The 18,818-nt window shown below is 45.7% G+C and overlaps 1 protein-coding gene across 4 annotated transcripts in view; it reads right to left on the bottom strand.

Moving 5' to 3' along the window:
• Positions 1 to 13,878: 13,878 nt before the first annotated feature.
• Positions 13,879 to 18,818, bottom strand: part of TUFT1 (tuftelin 1) — a gene marked incomplete at its 3' end in the record, with an annotated part of 43,963 nt that continues 39,023 nt past the window's right edge. For 3 of the 4 annotated variants that reach the window (XM_079927949.1, XM_079927950.1, XM_079927951.1), the window contains 4 exons: positions 18,143 to 18,248; positions 17,184 to 17,267; positions 16,184 to 16,284; positions 13,879 to 15,597 (listed from right to left, as the gene is read on the bottom strand). In XM_079927949.1, the coding sequence (XP_079784075.1) occupies positions 15,534 to 15,597; positions 16,184 to 16,284; positions 17,184 to 17,267; positions 18,143 to 18,248 (355 nt within the window). Of the gene's footprint in view, positions 15,598 to 16,179; positions 16,285 to 17,183; positions 17,268 to 18,142; positions 18,249 to 18,818 lie in introns of those variants that run through there. The other variant, XM_079927952.1, reaches the window with a different exon arrangement.

Here is an 18,818-nt window from a genome sequence, read left to right as displayed (position 1 = left end):
AATTCAGAAGGTCATTCACATGATAAAGGATCCAGATTCTTTCCATCTGCCCCTCTGCCATCTTCAGTGTATTATCTGGGTGATGTGGCTAACTCTTCTCATGGTGACAAAATGACTGCTGAGCTCCAGGCATCACTCACACATGTGGCCACCATACTGAGAAGCAGAAAATAGGAAGTGTGTATTTGTCAAAGCAAAGAAACCCTTTTTAGAATCCTTGCATCAGCTTTCTCTCATGTCTCATAGGCCAAAAGTGTATCACCTACTAATCCCCTATACCAATCATTGTCAAAGGAACTGAAATTACAGTGATTGACTCAAATGCATCAAGACATACTCCTGGGGCTAAGAGTAGCCCCTTCCCTGTGTGCATAGTTTGCCTGTGAATACCAACAAAATTTGGGACTTGCTGAAAGAAAGAAGGGTGAGAGGGAAAGGGAACAGGGCAGAATAGATTTGGAGAAGCAGCCACTTGTATCTGATGCACTGAACTTCTCTTCAGCTTGGTTTCTCCAACTACAAACTAGGCATGATGATACCTACTTCATCTATATGAAGAGATACTTTTAGAAATAAGATTTTGCAGGACACTCTCATGAAAATAGTCTAATTACAAAACAGTGAGGTTCCTAGAATAGTCAAATTCATGCAGACTGAAAGAATGGTAGTTTCCAGGGGCTTAATGGGGGAGAAACTGGGGAGTTAGTGTTTAACGGGTATAGAGTTTCAGTCGGGGAAGGTGAAGAAGTTCTGGAGGCGGATGGCGGTGACGGTCGCACAACAATGTGACTGTACTTAATGCCACGGAAAGGTGCACTTAACAAGGGTTAAAATGGTAAGTTCTATGTTGTGTATATTCTATGACACACAAAAAAATTAATAAAATAGTGAGGTTATTTAAGACATAGAGCAAAGAAATGGTGCTAAACTTGAAAAATGTACAATATAAATTCATGGTTCTAATAACCATAATGTTGAACTTTTACCTATTTTGATTTGTGGGTGGTAATCATTTCCCAGCCTCAGCTATCACTTCTGTCCAGATCATGTGCCATTCTCTCCTCTTTCCTCATATTCATTGTTATTTTGAGTGAGGCGCAGATCAAGAAATTCCGTCTCCGAAAAATGCCCTGCAAGGGAATCCTCTGCCCGGAATGGAATCAACTACGATACCCATTTACTTTCCCCTTGAAGGTTACCTTCCCCTTCCTTCCTTTGTCTTCTGGTCCTTTTCAACACAGCTGTCTCTCCCCACATCCTTGCCCAGAGGCTTTGGGACAAGAAGGCAGAGAGGAAGACTCGGAGCCAGAGAGAAGCACAAGCACAAAGCATCGGGAGGTGTTGGCAGCTCTTGCAAACTCTATTTACTGACAACACATATGTACTAATATTTACTGATTCCTCAGAGGTCTGTAAATGAGGCAAAGCTGCTGTGTAGAGAAATGGCAGCTAGGTATCCAAACCAAACACCCATTCATAGAGGACCAGGTCATTCCCGCTGCAGCTACCAAAGCCCCTGCCCCCAGGTCCAGAGCCCAGAGCTGAGCCATTCTATTACATAAACTTGAAAGCAGAGGTCTTCTATTCATATTTATTTGGGGTTTTTTTGTTTGTTTTTTTTTTTTGGTTTTTGGCTGTGCCATGCAGCATGCGGGATCTTAGTTCCCCCTACCAGGGATCGAACCCATGCCCCCTGCAGTGGAAGCACAGGGTCCTAAGCATTGGACCGCCAGGGAAGTCCCATCATCTACTCATATTTAACCTACTCACTCTGGACAGTCTTTTCCAAAACATATCATAGATTATAAAGACCTTCAACATGGAACACTCACCACTCCCTTAAATTCATGTCCCAGAGCTTAGTCACACCATCAGAAGGTGTCTCCTTACACATAATCTTCTGCTGTAAATAAAATGGATTCTAGACAAATGGCCTCCATCGAGTTTTGAGCGATGTGTGCCCTCCAATGCAATTGAATGTTAGCAATCAGTTATAGGTATTTAGCTCCTGATACTAGGCAAGTGCCCCAGGGCTCCCTTCAGGAATGACTGTCTTTTGTTCAGTGATCCTGGTCAGTCACCTTGCAAAACACCCTGCTAGTTACAGGAAAGAGAATCCATTTCCATTCAGCCAGCATTGACTGAGTATGCGCAGTGTGCCAGGCAATATAGGACTGAGGATACAGGGATAAACCATCAGCCCCTGTCCTTTAGGAATTCTCAGGTCTGAGGGGAGACGCAGACATGAAAACAAACAATTACTGTACAATGTGATGTTTTATACCAGCTGCTCTGGGAGCACAGATGAAGGATAATTAGCTGTCTGGGGATTCTCTGGGGAGTCATGGAAGATTTCACCAGTATCATTGAGTGGGGTTTGGAAGAATGAGTACAAGCTTGCTGGAAAGATAAGGCAGGGAAAAGATTTCCAGGCAGAGGGAATAGCATATGCAAAGGCAGAGAGGTGAGGAAAGGCAAGTCCTTCTGTTTTGGAAACAACTGGCAAGGTAGCAGAGGCTCAGAAATGAGGCTGGTTGAGTAAGGCAGTGGGCAGCTTAATCCCAACCATGACCCCTCCTTGGCCCTGGGAGAGGGGGACAAAAACAGAGCTCTAGCTCTTTTGCTGGTGAATGAGCAATGTTATCTTCCTATATAAAGCTCATGTCCTTATAGATCCTGTTCTGTGGGTGTTCTAGGTATTTTGCAAGATTATAATCTAAGGGGAACTGTCTTCTCAAGGAACAAAGTTCTTTTATATACTTGAAAGGCCCTAGGGCAGGCCATGTGGAATCTTTGGGCTGTTGTGATGACCTCAAATGTGATTATTGCTGAGTGGAACTCTGAAGAGGATAAGCCAAGGCAGCACCCAGCCCTCCTTTGCACCCTCACTGAGCTTCCTCTCCATCCTTTCAGACCCTTCAGGAGCCCAGGCCGGTGCTCTTCATTCAGTAAACACAAGATAATTTTCATCCTCTCCTTAATAAATTAATTAATTAATTTAGTGTTGGTTTGGCTGAGCTTTCTGGAAACTTCCAGAACGAATTCTTTCTTAAGAGCTTATTAAACATGAGCAAAATGAACTGAAATTTCTCAAGGAACTCTGAGAAATGCTGGTCTAACACACAAGCCTTCCAAATGAGCTTTAAACCTTTCAGCCTACTAAAATGTTTACTGGTCTGTAATATACTCCCAGCTCTTCTCGAAGCTCTGCCTCCGATGATGTGAGCCGTAGGCAACTTAAACTAGGGCAGGGATACGTTTTCAATTTTTCATAAAGTATTTACTTTTCTAGAATCCAATTTCTTTTTAGGCCTGGTCTTTCATCTTTCTGGTGCTAGACTTAATTTGCAAAACTGCTCCCTTGTCTCACTCCAATCTGGCTGGCTGCCCTTCGCTAAATAAGTGAGTTTGGGATTTACAACAGGAAAACTCCGGGGGCCTAGGCACGGTCAGAGGAGAGAGCCTGCTTGTCTTCCTGTGGGGCCCACAGTAGGCACCTGCCCAGGTGCTCAAGGCCCTGCTGCCCTCTTGTGGCAAGCACCGCCGCTTGGCAAACAAAGAAACTCCTCTTGTTTTCAGGTTCACTGGCTGACGAAACGTGCTCTGAAACATTGCTGTGCCCCCCTCCACCCCCCAGCGCCAGCATGTGGGATCTTAGTTCCCCCGACCAGGGATCAAACCCATGCCCCCTGCATTGGAAGCACAGAGTCTTACCCACTGGACCGCCAGGGAAGTCCCAGGACCCGTGTGATTTTAGAACTGGAAGGAACCTTGGCCAAACCCCCTTTTTTTGGTGGTGGTGGTGGTTGTTTTTTGGTGGAGAAGGAGCCTGAGGATAAGAGAGATATGGTCATTTAGCTAAGGACACACCCTGGTTAGAGAAGTGAGCAGGAATGGAACACCCACCCTCATGAGAAGACAGGAAAGCAAAAGCAAATGGCCAGTTGAAATTTAGGAAAACAGAGAATGCTAAAAAGTTGCAGACCAGCTGAGACAGCTGAGCCGGGCGGATCTGGTGGGCTTCCCTCCATCCGTCAGTGACCACTTCTCCCATTTTCTGCTTCCCAAGGAAAGCCGCTTTGTAATTGCACACAGGTCTTGGATAAGGACCATCTCTCTGCCTTTTTTGAACACTTTCTTATGCCAAGGACACACCACTCCATTGTAGGAGATCAGGATTTTTGTCCAAGCTTCAACCTTTAGTTACTCATACCACACTCCCACTTTTGGGCCTCAGTTTTCTCCTCTGGAAAATGAGGGAGTTGGGTTGGATGTTTTCTAAAGTTTGCTTTAGCACTGATAGTTTTTTTTTTTTTTTTTTTTTTTTTTGTGGTACACGGGCCTCTCACTGCTGTGGCCTCTTCCGTTAAGGAGCACAGGCTCTGGACGCTCAGGCCCAGCGGGCATGGCTCACGGGCCCAGCTGCTCCGCGGCACGTGGGATCTTCCTGGTCCAGGGCACGAACCCGTGTCCCCTGCATCAGCAGGCGGATTCTCAACCACTGCGCCACCAGGGAAGCCCCAGCACTGATAGTTTATGATTGTCTGTTTGCCTCTTGGGACACAAATATCTGGCACACAAATATCTGGTTATTAAGACTCGGAGTAACTTGAGGGCAGAGTCTTTTCCTCTTAATATCCCCAAAGCCCAACCCTATACCACTGACATATTAGATGCTCAAAAAGATTTATTAACAATAATTAGCATATTCAGTGCTGACACTGCCAGACACATTACATATGATATTTAGATATGGTTTTATATTGACGATCGCCACACCTGTGAAGTTATAGAGCACACCATTAAGCACAAGTGAAACCATGCACCTCAGATTGGAACTTGAACCCACGTACAGGGACTCGAACCCGGCCAAAACCCTGACTGGGACTCAAACCCATGCGGCCAGGACTCGAACACGGCCAAAACCTCCAGTCTTCCAACTGAGATCACAGGACTTAATGAAGCTCAGGTTCTTGATGTCTCATCCCAGAAAGAATTCAGTGAGAGACAAAGTGATAGGTAAGAAGTGGACTTACTTAGAGAGAAACACACTCCACAGAGTGTGGGCCACCTCAGAAAGTGAGAAAGGCACCAGGGTATGGGTTTGTCAGTTTTTATCAGGGTGGGTAATTTCATAGGCTAATGAATGGGAGGAGTATTCCAGCTATTTCAGGAAGGGGCGGGGATTTCCAGGAATTGGGCCACCGCCCACTATTTTTTTTTTTTTTTTTCCCGGTACGCAGGCCTCTCACTGTTGTGGCCTCTCCCGTTGCGGAGCACAGGCTCCGGACGCGCAGGCTCAGCGGCCATGGCTTACGGGCCCAGCCGCTCCACGGCATGTGGGATCTTCCCGGACCGGGGCACGAACCCGTGTCCCCTGCATCGGCAGGCGGACTCTTAACCACTGCGCCACCAGGGAAGCGCCCACCGCCCACTTTTTGATCCTTATGGTCAGCCTTGGAACTGTCATGGTGCCTATGGCTGTGTAATTTAGCTTGCTGATGTGTTACAGTGAGCATATACTGAGGCTCAAGGTCTAGTGGAAGTCAACTTGTCTGCCATCTTGGGCCCATTTGGTTCAAATCAGTTTATGTCATGTCCTCGGGCTATGTTGTTCTTTCAAAGGCTGTGCCCTGCCCGCTTCCCTCCCATTTCACAAGGAGTCTGGGACAAGATTTTCTATGACTGACTCCTGGTTCCACACTTCCTACCTGTGCATCCTTTCTCTGTGTCTCAATTTCCTCATCTGTAAAATGGGAAGTAAATGGCAGTAAGCACTCAGTAAATGTTCTTATTAGGTAGACATTATTATCTTGATTTTATAGATGAGGAAATTAAAACTGAGAGAGATTAAATAACTTTTCCAAACCGGCATGGCCCAGTGAATGACAGATCTAAGATTAGAAGCAAGATCCAAAGCTCATGGACTCTTAAGCTCTATGCTACATTATTTCCCTACTGTTGAATGACTGACAAATGAATGAAGGAATAAATAAAATTCTTTATTGCTGAAAACAATGCTAATAGTTGGCATTCGACTCTTACATGGGGAGGATACTAATACTCCAGATTGGTCTCTTCCATACTACCTGGGACCAATTAAGAGAGAAGATGAAAACAATTCAAAACAAGAAACAGAGGTAAGTGCCCTCTTCAGCACAGAGGCGAATACAAGTTTCTTCTAAATCAGTGAGGACTTTGTGGCAGTACCAGGGCCAGGCACTGTGGGGATTAGATATTTCCCTGACCTTTCAAAGCTTGCAATCTAGTTGGGGAAACAAACATATGCAAAGTCTGAATTATAATGTCATAACTATTACATCCTAATACAGGGTGATACAGATTATTTATGTTAATTGATTTCAGAAAGGGAACACACAGCACAGGCTTGAGAATTCTGGGAAGACTTCCTGGAAGAGGAACTCAGGCCAAGTCTTGAAGCATGATTAACTTTCTTTGATGTTAGCTCTAATTCTTTTCTCTCCATCTCTGTAGATCTGGTTGGTTAGTCACCAAGGCCTATCGGTTCTTTCCAAATGACTCTCACACCAGTCCTGTACTTTCAAGTCCAGCAGCCATAATCCCAATTCAGTCCCTCATTATTTCCTGCCTGGAAGTACCCTAACAATCTATTAACTTGTCTCTTTGCTGTCAGCCTTTACCTTTTCAGTCCATGTCATCCACCTCTTTCGGATTAGCCTTCCTATTTTATGATGTCACTCCTATGATTCATTCATTCCAACTTCCCTTCAACTAATATTTATTGAGCATCTACTGTGTTCCAGGCACCACTTTTCTATGTACTAAGATATTCAGTATCGAACAAGACAGGCAAGGAAGAACCCTGCCCACCATCCACCTGGGACTTCCATACTAGTTTTTAAAAACTCCAGCAGAGACCTGTGGCAAGGCCCACCCTACTTATCTCCCCCTCCCCCTAACCTCCTACCACTTTCCAGCAGGATCTTCAGCTGGGCTCATCCCCCCACCCCACCCCATGCCACATTTTTTCCCAACGCAAGCTTTCTTTATGTCCTTTCTCTTTGAACCTACCTGCCCAAATCCCTCAGGGCCTGGTTCTAGCTCCACATCCTCCCCACCCTCCTCTGTTTCCTCTTATATCACTGTCTGCCTCTCTCACATTCGCATTTCACATGTTCCATTATCTATTTCTATTCATTTCATTTCTATCGATTTCTATTCCACATGGTGGTATTTTTTTCCTCTACTCACCTGACAAGATTCTAAACTTCTGGAGGACTGCAACCCTGTTCTATATTTTTCCATCCTGGCCTCCCCTAGCACCTGGCACATTTTTGTACAAATAATAGTTTTTTCTCTTCCTTATCCTCCTCATCTTTTTTTTTTTCTCCTAACAATAACAACTAACATCTGTAAAGCAGTTTACAAAGTGTTTTCATGTACATTACATTCCACAAGCTGCACTATACGCCTGTATCAATTATCAATAAATATTTGATGGATTAATAGGGCAAAAGAGGAAGGCATTCCAGGCGAAGGAAATAACACTAGCAAAGGTACAAAGAGAGGAATGATCCTGGCATGAACAGAAGGCAGTGTGGGAACACAACCCTGCTGGAGAGGGAAGAGTGAACACTGTAGAAAATTTGGAAAATGAAGGATAAAGGTAACAAAAACCAACAGAAAAATAAATCCTGCCTTAACACTAACATGGTTAGCAGTTAGGTGTATTTATTTCTAGCCTTTTTTTTAGAAATATTTTTTTTTCTTTTGCTAAGCTGTAATAAGTGTCCATAAAATTTTGTGTCCTACTTTGTTTCACTTAACATTCTAAGCACAGTTCCCTGATGTGACATAGTCTTCATAAAGGCCATTTGTAGTGAATGCATCTGCATGTACCTATCCATTTCTCTTTTGTTGGACACATGTTTCCCATTTTACGCTATTATAAGAAGCACAGATCTCTTGTGCAGAGAAGACATGGAACAAAACTGGGTCTTTGGTGAAACCTCAAATTATTCTATGAAGGCTCACGTGAGCCTAAAGCATCTCTGGACTTTTTAGTCACCTGAGCCAGTCAGACTGATCCATTATTGCTTAAGCCAATTGGAGCTGCATTTTCTCTGATTTGCAACCCACATTATCCCACCTAACATAAGGGCTCCAATGGCAGGACTGAGCTTGTCTTGCTCACTGTCGTAAACCCACCTGAATCCTCAGTCCAAGGCACAGAGTAGGAGCCTAATAAACATGTGCAGAAAAAAGAATATGAACTCTTGTATGAACTATCCATTCTTTTTTTTTTTTTTTGCAGTACGCGGGCCTCTCACTGTTGTGGCCTCTCCCGTTGCGGAGCACAGGCTCCGGACGCGCAGGCCCAGTGGCCATGGCCCACGGGCCCAGCCACTCCGTGGCATGCAGGATCCTCCCAGATCCTCCCAGGGGACCGGGGCACGAACCCGCGTCCCCTGCATCGGCAGGTGCACTCCCAACCACTGCGCCACCAGGGAAGCCCTGAACTATCCATTCTTATCCTGACCAGTGATCTAGAAGGATCTTAGTACTTTTATCAATATGAGCTTATCAACAAAAATGTTGCCTCTTCATCATATTTGCCACTAATAATTCCCCATTTTTTGGCCTTCTTTAGTTCTTCAATTTAGAAAGTTTACATTTTTATGAACTAAAATATTTTCCTTCATGATCTTTATTTTTATTTTTTATTGGGATATAATTGACGTATACCTTCATGACCTTTAATACTAAAATTCTAAATGGATCTCCTCTCAGAGTTGATATTCATTTGTATTTTCTTCTAGTTTTTCTACAGTTAAATTGTAGTATTTAATTTCTTTCATTTACCTAGAATTTATTCAGGTGTACTGTTTAAGGTTAGAATTCTTTTTTCTTTTATTTTCTAAATTCTTTTTTTTTTTTGCTGTACGCGGGCCTCTCACTGCTGTGGGCTCTCCCGCTGCGGAGCACAGGCTCCGGACGCGCAGGCTCAGCGGCCATGGCTCAAGGACCTAGCCGCTCCGCGGCATGTGGGATCTTCCCGGACCGGGGCACGAACCCGTGTCCCCTGCATTGGCAGGCGGACTCTCAACCACTGTGCCACCAGGGAAGCCCTATTTTCTAAATTCTTAACCAACTGTTCAAACGCCTTTTCCCGCATTGAGTTGCAATGCTTCTTTTATCCTTTTTTTAATGCTTATATAAAATTGAGTCTATTTCTGCCTAGCTATGTAATATTTCACTATCCACCAAGGCTAATAATCCTCCAATTAAGGTCTGTCTTCAAAATTTTCTTTGCCATCTCCCTTGTTTATTTTTCCAGATGAATTTTTAAAATAATTATATCTAATTCTAAAAGGACTCTTGGAATTTTCACTGTAAGTACACGAAGCCTAAAAATGAATTAAGGAAGAATTGACATCTTTACGATTTGAAACTTTGCCATCCAGGAAAGTTTTTCTTCATTAAGTTTCCCATATTTTTCAACAAAATGTGGTCATTTTCTTCACATAGATTACTGACATTTCAAATAAAGTTTATTTCTAGGTATTTTGTATTTGTTATTTCAGATTGTTTTCTAACTGGGATATTACTGGCATATGTAGGGAAACTTGCTAACTCGTCAAGACAGTCCAGCTGACACTCTAACTGTCCTTTTGTTTCTTAGCCATCTCCCTGCAGGTACCACCCACAAGTCTGAGTTCTCCCCTCTGGAGCTAGGTGGAGTGAAACTGCACCTCCTTCTACAGGACAGATTTTCATCTCTTGGAGACTGCTATCATGTTTCCATCAGCCTTCTTTTGTCCTGGCTAAATAACCCCGCTGATAGGATGAAAATGTATCTGGGAGTAATTCAAATGACAGTGGTGAGGTGGGTGGATTTGGGGCAGGTTAGGCTAGAGGTGGGGTACCAGTGAGGACTGGCTTCTGTGGTAATCCAGGCTTAAAGAGATGGGCTAAGATGAGGCTGCGAACATGGGAAGGGGCAAGTCTGGGAGATATCTCAAAAGAGGAAACATCAGGACATATTGACAAACTAGATATAAGGAATAAAGAAATGCAAAGAGTCAAAGATGGCTCTAAAAAAAAAAAAAAAAAAAAAAAAAAAGATGGCTCTAAATCACTGAAGAAAGTGATTCTCTCTACTAAGAGGAAGTATGAGAATTGAAAAGGGAAGGTAGTTTCAAAGGAAGTCAATTTTGGTCCTCCTGACCCTGAGATTACAATATATCCAAGGAGACAGATCTACAGCCTAGTTGTGAGATCACAGAAAACATATGTATTGGTCTGTGCCCTGGGTTCCTGGCACAGGGTTCCTAACACCCTTGTCAATTCCTAAGTGATAAATGCACTAGGATCATCTTTTATTCTAATGAGGGGACTCCGGCCGGGCTCCTGGATGGGGGTTGGTCACCAGAAAGACCAAACCATGATTAGAAGCTTGGAATTCTCAGCCCTGTCCCCCACTTACCCAGAGAGGGGAGAGGGACTAGAAATGAAGTTCACGATTAATCATGCCTGCATGAGGAAGACTCCATAAAATACCAACAGTATGGGGTTCGGAGAGCTTCCAGGTGGGTGAGCACATCCTTATACTGGGAAGGCGATGCACTCCAACTTCACCGAGACTGAACCTCCTGCACTCGGGACCCTCCCAGGCCTTGCCCTATGGATCTCTTCATCTGGCTGTTCATCTGCATCCTTTATTATATCCTTTAATAAGCTGGTAAAGGTAAGTAGGTGTTTCCCTGAGTTCTGTGAGCCTCTCTAGCAAATTAATCGAACCCAAGGAGGGGGTTGTGGGAACCTCTGGTTTGCAGGCAAGTCAGACAAAAGTCCAGCTAGGGACCTGCTACTTGCAGTTGGCATCTGAGGTTGGGGAGGGACAGTCTCTTGAGACTGAGCCCTTAACCTTATCTCCAGGTAGATGGTGTCAGAATTGAGTTAAATTGTAGGACACCCAGCTGGTGTTGCAGAGAATTGCCTGTTATAGGGGGAAAAACCCCCACATACTTGGTGACCAGAAGTGAAGTGTTCTGTGTATGCAGTAAAGGAGACATACAGGTGAAAAACTGAGTTTTCCCTAAACATCAGTGTTTTTCCAATTTTCCCCCACAATCATATGTTTTACATAGCAGGCCAGTTCAAACGCAAACACATAGAAATAGATATAAAACAGATATAAGTGTCCTCAAACTCCTGCAGACGTATGCGAGTTTGGCCTAGAATACCCCCCTGAATTGACAGATTAAGTCAAGAGGACAAATGACTTCCTTCCCCTCAGCTTGTGAGATCCTGTGGTCTCAGACTTGGCGACCAATACCTGGTCAGGAAATTAATTAAGCTACCACCATCTACCCTCAATCCCATGTCCCAGAGGGCTCCAGAGGAAGAGAGATTCCAGAAGAAAGGCCACACACATTTTAGAGTTCAAAGTAGGTCTCACTGCCCACCCACAGAGCACACAGAGTTAGAAATTCCTCACCTTTTAAAAACACATCTCCTTTAGCCTCAGGTTAGATAAGGATTTTCCTTGGAGAAAGAGGGGCTAGAGAATATTTAGGTCTCCAACTTTGAGTTTCAAGGTCATGGGGCTTAGAACTGGGACAGGGAAGATAGGAAACTTTCTCCTTGCGAAGTGAGAGTCCTAAATCGAAGCATGGAAAAGAGGCCAAGGGCCCTAGGCTAACATCTGCTGTTGGGTCAGAGCCTGAACAAAACTCAGGCCCAAGCTCCGCAACGCTTGGCAATGAGGAATGAGGGAGCCCACGGGATTAGCAGAGGCCCAACAAAAAACAGCAACACACATTGAAGAGCTGATTAAAGACAGAAATTTGCTTTTCTACCCCAAGGGATATTACCCTCCTCAGTCAAATTAAGTTGCTTTAAGCCATGTCATGTCAAATCATCTTTACAGAGTACATCTTGGAACATTTCATAATACAAAATTTTTTTAAATAGAGTTGAAAATAAGCCAATCAATTTTTGGCTTTAGATACTTAGTTTTAAAAAAGAGGAAGTGAGAGAGTAGCACTGACATATATACACTACCAAATGTAAAATGGATGGCTAGCGGGAAGCTGCTGCATAGCACAGGGAGATCAGCTCGATGCTTTGTGAAAACCTAGAGGGTGGGATAGGGAGGGTGGGAGGGAGACACAAGAGGGAGGGGATAGGGAGATATATGTATACCTATAGCTGATTCGCTTTGTTGTACAGCAGAAACTAACACAACATTGTAAAGCAATTATACTCCAATAAAGATATTTTTTCAAAAAAGTAAAAAATAAAATAAAATTAAAAACTGAAAAAAGAAAAGAGGTCCAATGTACCATTTGGTTGAAATACCATGTCCCTGTCAGGATTTTTTTCTACTCAGGGAGGGGACAAATGAAGAGGTGGGAGGACAGAGGCAAGGAGTGCTTCTGCAAGCTTTTCCCATGTTGGGGTGATGCTCCGGGTTTATAGCAGCCTGCTGATGACGGCTGCGTGTCCGGGCAGCTCTCAACACCCAGCTCAAATAAACAGGCAGTCATGGCAAAGGTCCCAGGGAGTCAGACTCAATCTTCCCTCTGCGACATATTCAAGGAGCACAGAGGAGTTGGCTTACAAATGACATAACTCAGGCAATAAACAGGCCGCTGAAGTCAGGAGCAGCTTCTCGCCACGCCCTTTCTCAGGCCCTGGGCTATTCTCCATCTCTAATGGAAAAGTTGCCAGGATATAAACTACCTTTCCCTCAGCTACTTTTTCTTCCCATAGACCCTTCTTAGCCCCTGTTCCTTTCAGCAGTGGTACAACTAAACTCGGGGAAATATACACCAGGGGCACTTTTTGGTCCCAGGAATCTCTTAGAGCTCTAGTTCTTTTTTTTTTCCGGCCGTGCCACGTGGCTTGTGGGCTCTTAGTTCCCTGACCAGGGATCAAACCCGGGCCTGAGGCAGTGAAAGCGCAGAGTCCTAACCACTGGACCTCCAGGGAACTGCCATTAGAGCTCTAGTTCTAATCTCCAGAACGTTTCCAGACCACCTCATTATCTCCAGATGGAAGCTCTGCTCATCCAACCGCGTCCTTGAGACCCAGCCCAGAGCCTCCCTCTCCTGTGCGGTGGCTCACTCGCTCCTGTCTCCTTCCAGCCACGCAAGTCAGTCGCCTTGGCACCTCAGGTAACCGCACCCTGCTTCCACCCTCTTAATATTCGGAGAACAAGCACAGTCTAGATACACCCAGGCCAAGCAAGACTTCCAGAGAAGGAAGAGAACCCAGGCTGTCAGAAGACAAACCCAGGTCTGGAATGGAAGGAGGTATCCAGTGCATCCTGAAGCCTGGATGTGAATTAGCTGAGAAGCAGACAGGGGAAGAAAAGTCACAAGAGAAAAATTTACATTCTTTTGATTGAAGGAGAAAGGGGACTAGAGAGGACATGCAGCCAGGGATGACAGGGGTTCCATTTCTAGTTTCTTTGGTACAGGGAAGATTCGTGTAAATTTAGCTATGTCCCCGTTGGGCCCTGCAGTCAACTACATTTTTTGGCAGAAAGAAAAAGATGATCAGTGGATTAACTGAATGATGCCTAGAGATAGCCAAAAACTAAAGCCTCAAACAGCTGCAGTCAGCATTTCCAGAGTACTTTTCATTTCTGCGAATCACATGGAGTTAGTCGTCTCCCTCCAGTGCTGATTGGTAAATCTCTAAGTAATCACAGGACCTCTGTCTGTCAGCAGATCTTTTCCAACTGAGGAAGACACGCAGTGGCCAACCTTAGGGATCCCACAAGGCCACCACCCCAGACAGGGTCAGAGCTCAAGTTAGGGGCTACCTCCTGCCATGCAGACTCAGACTATGGAGCTGAGCTGTTTAACAGAGACAGGCTAACTCCTCTGAATGCCACAAAGTCCCCACATCATCGTGTTGGGGATGTCTCCATACCTCCCAGATGTGGACAGCAGGGTGCCCACCTGCAAGAGGCACTAAAATTATGCTCTTTCATCCTCCCTGAAAAGTGAAAAGAAACCAGGCCAGGAGCTCAAAGAGACACATTAACATAATTTATTAAATTCACCCCACAAAGAACATGCCACAGGAAAGAATATCAGAACTGGAAGGGCTCATGGAGATTATCTGGTCCAGCCCCCTCGTTTCACAAATGGGAATGGCGAGAAGAACACCAGAACACCAGAACACGATGGACAAAGCCAGCATGGGAGCTCAGACCTGATGCACAGAAACCACAGACTTAAGGCTTCTGGTTTTGAGCCAAGTAGAACTTAAAGACTTAATTTTTATTTCTCATTTTTCTGTGTCCTACGGTACCACATTCTGACGCTTATCTCCTCCTTAAGGCTGCAGGAAGAGCCCTAAAGAAACTCGATGAGTGGCAGGTTCACTCAGAGCCAGGGTAACAAACTGACTGTGGAGCAGAGGGGTGCAGAGGGGTTAAGGGAAGAATTCAATCCCTCCTGATTGCTCTCTTCCCCCAAACAACAGACACTCAGACCCAGATGCTTCAGGGCGAATATATCAATACTTGCCTTCCTGAGGTTTGGAGGAGGAAGGGAAAAGCAGCAGGAAAGAGAGAAAAAGACTATGACATCATTCTGAAATCGACAAGTCCACTGGGAACACTCTTTTCCCTCTGTCAGAGCAAATCCAAACACCGCAAGAGAAGGCTGCAGAACTCTGAACTCTTGGTATTTAATCAGTTGTAAGCAAAAACACCAATAACTTAGCCAAGTAAATACCATGAGAGTTTCTTCGCTGAGACTGATGTAACCCAGTGAAAACAGTTTTTAGGCTCTGAGTCGAGAAGAATGAGGTGTATCTTGCTCCGCAACTTAGGGGGAAACCCTAAGAGATTCTGGGAGTCCTCACAACAGACAGAAGTCGCCCGTAACTGTCCGTGGCCTCACAGAACCTTTCTGCTATGAGCTACTCCCTGAAGGACATTCCCCCTTCCCAAAAGACAAGGCCGTCCAGTCAAAGTTGAGGTTCACAGGCCATGACAGGTAGCCCCATTGTCTGTCTGCAGGAGGCCCAGGTCAGCATGGGCTGAGGGTGGAGCAATTAGAAAAACAAACAGTTTGTTGCTAAGAACTGAGCTGTGTTTAAGGAAGGAACTTCATGCCCCGGGGCCACTCTCCAATCACTGCTGACATCTGTGCCTCCAGCCTCTAGGGCTGAGGTAGATCTTGTCACCTCTCCTGACCTGCGGAGGGCCTGGCTTCTGGGGCAGAATAACCGGCCCCGGCTACAAACTCCAGTCTACAACAGAAGGGAGGCTCTGCTACAGAGAAAAATAGTAACTATGGGAATAAGCCTACTGCCCTGGGTCCTGTAGGCAGGATATCGCCGGCCTCCAGAGGCTGCAGTGTCCAGAGGGGGAGCTCATCCCCCGTCCGCCCAGCGTAGAGGACTGGCGTTCGGAACCATGAAGGGAGCAGTCGGGAAGTCAAAGTCAGGGCCGGCAGCCTCCAGGGGTGGTGGGCTGCTCCCCAGGCCAGAGGCACCAGCAACAGCAGCATCTTGTCTCCTTCAGCTCATGTTTCCATCACTCGGATGAGAGGCATGGGCTTTGGGCTGGGGGTCTTGGTGATCCTAACGCTGAAAAGAAAGTCGGAAACGCTGAGTGCCCTGTTGTTGCCCACCCTTCACAGAGCCGCCCCTCCAGTTTGCCTCTGGATTCTATCCTGCAGGGCCCGCTGATCTCGGTTCTCATGCCTTGAAATAGTCATTGTCAGTGCTAAGAGGTTAGGGGACTGGTACTTTTGTCTGGTGGCAGGGGTGGGGAAAAGAGAAGGTGCAGCTGAACACCTTAGGAGTGGGTATGGCTGTGATTCTTGATTTTTTTTTCAGTCTTGGACCTTTTTGTGAATCTCTTGGAAACAAAAGGCCCTCTCCCTGGAAATATGCCCTTACTATACATTCACAATTTTTGCATACGACTTTAGGGGCTTCAGGCGCCTCTAGCACTGTTCACGGGCCTCTTTGGGGTTCTGGTATCAGGCTCTACTCTAAGCTGGTTAGAAAGTGGCTCAGGTGGAGAATGGGTCAGATTCGAGACTGAGAGAAGGAAGCTGGATTTAGAAGAGCCTCATCCTGGCCTTGGCACTAAAGGTCTCCTTCCCACGGCTCTGTCCCTCTTTCCTTCACTTCCTACCTGGGGCCCACTCCATTCATGCCCACTCACCTGCCCAGGTTCTCAGTCTTGGTCCGGTTCTGGGTGCTGAAGTTGCCATGGGTGATCTGTTTCTCTATCAGGTGTTCCATCCGGTCGTGCATCTCTAAATTCTGTAACACACATTATGAGATCAGAATTGGGCTTCCTCTGGTTTGCCCCGTGCCACATTTAACCAGCTCATTCTGGTCTCCAGCTCTGTGCGCTGCTGTCACCCCAACCCCTACCGTGTGTGCCACCAGGATGCCCTCTCCCTCCAGTACTTACTTACTCCAGCCTCCTTCCCTGAAGGCGCGTTCTCTCAATAACTGTGCAGCACTGATCCTCTCCTGTAAATCCTCTCTATACATTTCCTGCATATAATTTCCTATAGTCTGCTGAGATATTTACTTATGTTTGTCCATATGCTTTTCTATAAAGTATTCTTAGGTATTTTTTAAATGTATTTTATCTATAAATCTAGACTGCAATCTCCCTGGAGATAAACAACCCTGTCTCCCATTTCTTTTTATCTCCCCCACTAGCTGGGACTCTCACACAATGGCTGCAAAGCAATCTCAGGTAGTCAGTCAATGGACAGGAGGGGCCCTGAGGTATGGGAGAAATCAGACCAAGAACTCATTAGCTAATCGAGCCCATCGTCTTAGCCAAGGAGAAGACTCCACCCGTAGAATGCGTCCTCCTTCAAAGCTCAGCTCCACTGTCAGCTCCTCTGCCAAGCCCATATAGTCAGAATGAAGGGCTGGCCTCCATGCTGCTATGTGGCACAGGGCTTGCACCATGAGGATATATCCTTTCAGAGTGGGGACAGGTCTTACCATTGTTTGCAACTCCCTGAAGAGTCTTAGAAAATGTTCACTCGGCGGCACTGAAGATCATCCAACCACCCCAGCTACTCACTTCCGAGCAGCAGCTAGACAGGATCGAGACCCCCTCCAGAATCTCCCCCTCCCTATGTCCAGTTTTTTCTTCAAGAGTCTGCTCCCTTCCCAGGGCTGCCCAGAACACACACCTCGGCTTCCAGGTAGGCGATCTTCTCCTTGAGCTCCTGGATGGCAGTGTCCTTTGACTGTATCACAGCTTTTGAATTCTGGAGCTGCAAAGTTATGGCAGACACTGAAGCTTGTTCTGAAATGACTCATTACATACTCATCGCACTTCGCCCCGCTGCCGGGGCGGGGGAGCCAGCAGAGACAAAGGGCAGAGTTTTGCACCTCTCACGTGGCTGGCTTAGCTTTTCTATAAAAGCCTTGTTTCAGTGAGTGTTAAACTCTTGATTACCCCAGGTGTGGGGGCAGGGGTTTGAGGGGAACACCACCCTGATAATACAAAGTAATGGATGATTCAAAACCCCTTCCATTTGACTTTGGGAAAGACAAATTATGTATTGGTTCAAGAGATATTTACTGAGTGCTTACCCTATGACAGGCCCTGTTCTAGAGAATGGGCAACAGCAGTGAACAAGACAGAAAAATCCTAGCCCTCATGGAGCTGACATGCAGCAACTATGCCCTCCCAATTAGGGTATCTTAAATTCTCAAAACGATTCTACAAAATGGCATGTTCTGAGTGTGCTACCCTAGCTCAGGCAAGGGAAGGCAGAAAATGTGCATGAGGGGCAAAGGCTGAAAATCTACACACAGATAAGTGAGTTTACTGGGACTTAATTACTCATTTACCAGCACTCTTCAACATGTGGGCAAGAATAACCTCGTCCTTCTTCTCCCATGGGAACGCACAAGGCAAATAACCGAACAAGTAGGGGAAAGATGGGAGAAAAGCAAATCCCAATCACCCTAACCTAATAATCGGTTGCCATAAATGTTTTACGGGACACTTAATGAATATAAGCCAAGATACCCAAGCGAATAAATCAATAAAGGTGTAGACTTGACAGGAAAACAGGGCTAGACAATGTGGAAACTTCCAGAGGGGGTAACCCAGAGCAGGGTAAGATCTAACCCTGCTTACCTGCTCTATCATCTGCCGGACTTTCCGCTGCTGGCTCTTAAGCATGTCATCCAAGTGGTGGATCTTCTGCCGCAACCCAGCCACTTCCTTTTCCAGGTTAGCAGCTCTGGGGATTAAGACCACAAGGCTGAGACAAGGGGAAAAGATGCTTTCTCCACCCAGTCACAGTAAGGGCCTTGGGCTCAGGGGCTTTCGATCAGGCATGATTCCCTCTGCCTGATTCCCCAGTGGTCTGCTATAAGGAGGAGGTGGTGGGACACCTTAGAACAACACATCAGAAGCATCACTAGAGATCATCTAGTCCAAATAAGGGGACTGAGGCTCAGAAAGGTTAGAAAGGATAAGTCATTCCGGATAGTTCTACGGATAAAACTAGAGTCAATAGGTAGATGTTTCAAGGAAGGAGTTCTTATATTAACACAGGAAAGACTTTTTCAGTATTAAAGTTGTCAGAAAGTGGACTGCCTCGTGTGTAATGAACTCCTCCTTCCTGGAAAGATTCAAGTACAAGCTGGGATTATGATACCCTAGACCTTCAAGCTTTGGCAGGGATTTTATATCAGGAGGGAGATAAGATTTGAGGACCCTTAAAGCCTCTTCACACAAGTCCATTTCTAAGTCTCCTGATTCCCAGCCACTGCTGCTTCCTTTGCCTCTTCTAAGCAAACTGGGCCAA

This window comes from Stenella coeruleoalba, assembly GCF_951394435.1.
Source record: "Stenella coeruleoalba genome assembly, chromosome: 1".
NCBI classification, from domain to species: Eukaryota; Metazoa; Chordata; class Mammalia; order Artiodactyla; family Delphinidae; genus Stenella; species Stenella coeruleoalba.
The sequence above is the reverse complement of the archived record's forward strand: the minus strand, read 5'-3'. Positions and strand labels throughout refer to the sequence as shown.